The sequence below is a fragment of the Limulus polyphemus genome, unplaced genomic scaffold (assembly GCF_000517525.1).
Source record: "Limulus polyphemus unplaced genomic scaffold, Limulus_polyphemus-2.1.2 Scaffold2392, whole genome shotgun sequence".
In the NCBI taxonomy this organism is placed as follows: Eukaryota; Metazoa; Arthropoda; class Merostomata; order Xiphosura; family Limulidae; genus Limulus; species Limulus polyphemus.
The window spans coordinates 52,640-58,032 of record NW_013668002.1 but is presented as its reverse complement, the minus strand read 5'-3'; the positions used below and the strand labels follow the sequence as shown (position 1 = coordinate 58,032).

The window sequence follows — 5,393 nt, the reverse complement described above, 5'->3', positions numbered from 1 at the left end:
TCTATTTATAATTAAATTTTATTGTTTTATTGCCCTTTGAACCATATCTAACTACTATTTGTGCCATTATAAGTTGTAAATCACTCTGGAACGTGCAGCTCAAGTTACGCTAATGAATTACATTACCCACGAACTACTACGAACTGCTCGGTGTGAAACATTTTTATTATAATTTTATTATTATTTATTTCACCTAATATAATCATAACTAACCTAAAAGGATCCCTATTTTTACATTTTAGTTACTTTTATAACTATACATAAAGAATAAACATGAAAAACAAGAAATAAAATACTTAACCAATCTTCTGCTTTCTTGCTGTTGATTGTTGAAGAGAGTTAACCTATATATTTTATACTATTGAAAGTAATGCACTTAATAATTTTTATTTAATTAAATAATGCACCAAACAATATAGACTAATAACATGCAAAACGAGACAATTTCCCTTACCTCTCAAACATTTTCTGCTTCTTAACTATGCAACAAAAGTCATTACAAATTCATCCAAGCTAGTCATTAACTTTCTCATAGGAATGATATTGGTACTCTGAGTGAAATTAACATTAGAACATAACATTATACAATACGTCATTTGAGAGATGAAAACCTTGACTTTCTATTGGTTATAGGTAATATATAATTAAATGTAAGAGAGAACGATTAATGAATTCTGAAAGAGAGGATGTTAGAGGTAGGTGTGGCAGGAAGGGTTTGTATTCGATAGCTCTGTAACCAAACAACATTGAAGACTACAAAAATTATGGTTTGTCTGAGCAATGATGATTTCATCGAGTAATTTACATTTAATTTTGTACTTTTTCGAGGGGTGGTGAATAAAATAGGGATGATAACATGCTAAAAAAATTTATCACGTGGGCCACACTAAGGGAAATTCATGATTTTTTTAAATATTGCCTTGTAGAATTAAGAACTCAAAACTTATATACTATTAATATATGTATTATTATTATTATCTAAGATTTTATGCTATTCCAATTGGTATAACAAAAACAAAAAGTAGTTTAATAAAATTTTGAATGTAAGACGCTATAACCTTGTGTCATGCACAGTAAAGGATACCCATGTCGATAGGGTTAAACCATGTGAATTAAGGGGTGCGTGGGAATGAAAAGCTTGTGATATGCAAAACAATTTCTGCAAATAGAGGGCAGCACAGAACGAGAATAGCTATGTATGTGAGCAGAAGTAAGGTACCTTGTTGGAACTATACTTTCAGAAAAAGTTTTTTTCTGAAGAACATTTCTACGTGATCTAAGTACATAATTAAAAATATTATTTTTGCAGTGATTTATTGTGTTTCTTTGCAGTATTTCTTCTGACTACTCAAAGTATAACAAACTCATGATGATAAAGAGAATGTTTTAGAAGTGTTAATATACATGTCTGTATTGAAATCATTTTATTATGAATTCAACAAAAGAAGTTATTTTTATTTTTACTTGTAAAGTCCCATCATCTTACCTACGATGAACAAGGTAGTCTTCTAAGATATCAAGACACCGAACCATCTGAGAAAACACCAACACTCTGTGACCATTGGCACGCAGCCGAGGCAGGAGTTTGTCAAGTAATACTAACTTTCCTGAAGCCTGTATCATTGCATTTAAATTACCCTCCGGGAGTTCTCCATGTTCAGTTTTGAACTCATATAAGATCTGTTCTTCAGCTCCTGAATATAAAAAAATACATATACTTACTTTTACCCGAGCCAAATATTTGCTTACAAGTGGGACTCCAGCAAAACTACATTAATAAGTCAGATCAAATAAAATATGACAATATAGCATCTAATATTCTGTTTGTTAACAGAAATAAATATAAAACAGAATAAGCATTTTTATGGTTCACGGTACAAGTCTCTAACAGGAAAAAAATACAAACCTAAATAAATTATTATATGTATGGTTAAATTCTGCTTACTTATAACTTAATAAGGAATAAGTTATTGATGGAAGTATATTATTTGTAAAAGAACTACTTGGGCTATTCTGAATAAAATGAAAATTGGATAAATACAACTTGATATGAACATATTATTCCACACATGATAAGGTGGTGAAACGATAATAAAAAATAATTAGATCTGATAGATTCCAATCTCCTGTTGTCAGTAATTTCAGGAAGCTACTTATTAATATATAAAAGTAGCGAGTTATTTTCTATAGTTAATTACATCAAAGACATAATCATCTCTTCAACATAGCTGTGTTTAGACTTGCCATTTATTAAGTAAGGATGAATGCAGCACTTTCTGAGTTCCATCACAGTGTTCATCAAATTTGGCACGTTTGTTCCTGTACTTCCTTTAGCTAGAAAGGTAAAGTTATGCTCCAAGATAGCCCTGTAATACTTCTTCTGTACATAAGTGAGCTCCACCTAGCAGAAATAAAACTTCATCACTAGTACCTTATTCTGAGAACATTTACTCAAATCACACTTAACTCTCTCAACACGGGCTCAGTCGATCTGACCGACCACATGATCTCTTTGTACTCATACAAAGTCTTTATAGATTTGATACTACTTACTTTTAATATAGTATGTATATCTTCACAAAATTTGGCAGTCTTTCAGTAAGCATTATAAGCCTTTCACATACAAAAAAATCATATTTTTTTAGTGAAGTCTTTAAATAAACTAAAAAAAATATTATTCCATGAATATATCGAGTATTTGTTTTCCATAATCCGTGTACAAAGCAGTTTTCATGTTAAGATTAAAAATACTTTTCTTCAAGTCAAAAATCTGAGAATCAATTTATATAATCTCAAAAACTTCCTATATACATTTCAAATGTTTCTTTTCAGTAAAATTTTATATTTTATCTGATATTTTCTCTACCCTAACTATACTAAGTTGGTCAGTTTGACTGACCTCATAACCACCAAAAAAAAAAACACAACCTAAATATATCTAAATTGCCCTTTTTTTTTCTTTCTAGAATGACTTCAAATTGTAACATCAAACTACACTTGTTTATCCTAAGTAGCTTTAAACTTGTTACAGTGTACATCTATTTATAATTAAATTTTATTGTTTTATTGTCCTTTGAACCATGTGTAACTGCTATCTTCACCATTATAAGTTGTAAATCACTCGGGGAATGTGCAGCTCACTTTAAGCTATCGAATTATGCTACCCATGAGCTGCTCGCGTGCATGCCTCAAGAAACATTTTTATCATATTATTATTATCATTTATTTTACCTAACCTAACTTTACCTAACCTAAAGAGATCCCTATTTTTTACATTTTAGTTAGTTTTATAATAATAAATAAAGAATAAACATGAAAAACAAGAAATAAAGTACTTATCCGAATCTTGTTTTTTTGTTTTTTTTGCTGTCAATTGTCAATGACACTTAACCCTACTTTTTTTTTACACTAATGGTAGTAATGCACTAAATAATTTGTATTTAATTAAATAATGCACTAAAGAACATAGAATAATGAATAGCAAAAAGTAGACAATTTCCTCTACCTATCACAATTTTTGTAGATTTCTAACTATGCGACAAGAACCGTTACAAAATCATCCAAGTTAGTCATTATCTTTCCCATCGGAATGAAGCTTGTACTAACAGTGAAACTGACAATTCTCCATTCAGAAAACTGTACAATATAATACGTCATTAAACAGATAAAAATCTTGGTTTTCTATTGGTTAAAGATAATATAGAATTAAATGTAAGAGAGAACTATTAACAAATCCTGAAAGAGAGAATGTGACAGGTAGGTGTGGGAAGGGGAGTCTGATTTTCCATTTGATGGCTCTGCAAATAAAGAAAATTGAAAGCTATAAAAATTATGGTTTGTCTGAACAATGAAAACTTTATAGTGAGTAATTTACATTAAATTTTGTACTTATTAGAAGGGTGGTGAATAAAATAAAGATAGGTTGCAGACATAAAATGTGTCACATTAGCGGATATTCTGGATTTCTTTAAATTTTGACTTATGAAATTAAGAAATTAAAACTTATATTCTATTAAAATATGGATTATTAGCTAGGATTTTATGCTATATTAATTTGTATAACATAAACAAAAAGTTCTTTAATAACATTTTGAATGTAAATCACTAAAACTTCATGACATGCCCAGTAAAGGATGGCCGTGGCGATAGGGTTAAATGAAGCTATAGTTACCAGTTTAGGAAAACTGCCGTGATGAAGTGAGAAAAAAGCAACAACAGTCACTTAGGTATTTAAAATTCTTCTAATAATATAAAATACAGTAAAAAGAATACTGTCTTACAAATATAGTTCTGAACTATAATTGTAATGCAATCAAAACCACAACATAATGTAGTAATATTTTTCCAGTTGTTTCTGTTGTTTTCTTAATTTTAACAGTGAAAGAAGAAATTGATAGGTTTTTTAAAAAACTGCACAAGTAAAAGTCAATTACTCCAAAAATGTACAAATATGGAAAGTTAAATAAAAGCAAAAGTATATTTAGTGTTGTTAAGCCTATTTTAGCACTTGAATAGAGATCTGGTCAATAACATATTACCACTGACAAAAAATAATTTATTACAAAACTAGTAAATACAAGTTTCAAAGCCACAGAGGCTTCACTTAGACTACAAAATTTAATGGAAGTCCAAAGTGATTCACAACTACAGCCACTCTTACAAAGGCGAAGGCGGAAAAAATTAGTTATTTTAGATTACATACTGATGAAAATAATTTTCCTTTCATTCAATATTTCAATCTCCATTACAATGAACTAAGAAAAACATTGACATGAAAAATCAAAATTTGAATAAAATAAGAAAGAACATTTCCTGCACTCAGTAAAATAATGAGAAAATTTGAACTCAGTGAGACCAGCAACAGCCAAAACTGGTGATCTCTCAGTATTAGCATGGCAAAACATCATTGTGCAGTAAAACTGTACTCGAAAAATATGTCAAACAGCATAAAGTAGATATCCTACAACAATGTATTAAAAAAGCTTTAACAGTATATGAAATGTACCAGCAACTCAAGTTTTACTTACATTAATTTTTTTCTAAGTATATAAAGTGCAATAATTTTACAATATTTGAATTTTACTATGAGTGTTAAAAATCTTACTACAAATTAACAAGCTTTACAATAAGCAAAGATCCTGCTCATGCTAGCCAATTTGGTATTTTTCAGCAATTTTCCAGTATCGAGTGTTAAATGCATTATCTGATGAAAATCAAACAGGAAAAATAAAAAACACTGGAATTATACAATCATGCTCATGCAAGTTTTTAATCTTATTTTATGTATACTATTATTGTAATGGTCATGGAGAAAAATGTTAGTGTCAAATAACATGCATGTAAATGAAAAATAATGTGTATGTATATATATTTCTTATAAATTTTATTCAACT

The 5,393-nt window shown here is 29.1% G+C and overlaps 1 protein-coding gene across 1 annotated transcript in view; it reads right to left on the bottom strand.

Moving 5' to 3' along the window:
• The window catches only part of LOC106466831 (chromodomain-helicase-DNA-binding protein 8-like), a 140,678-nt gene that overhangs the window by 94,847 nt on the left and 40,438 nt on the right, over positions 1-5,393 (bottom strand). Inside the window, 4 exon segments of the mRNA XM_022394904.1 lie at positions 1,487-1,694; positions 2,245-2,470; positions 2,867-2,876; positions 4,593-4,602. Of these exon segments, the coding sequence (XP_022250612.1) occupies positions 1,487-1,694; positions 2,245-2,470; positions 2,867-2,876; positions 4,593-4,602 (454 nt within the window).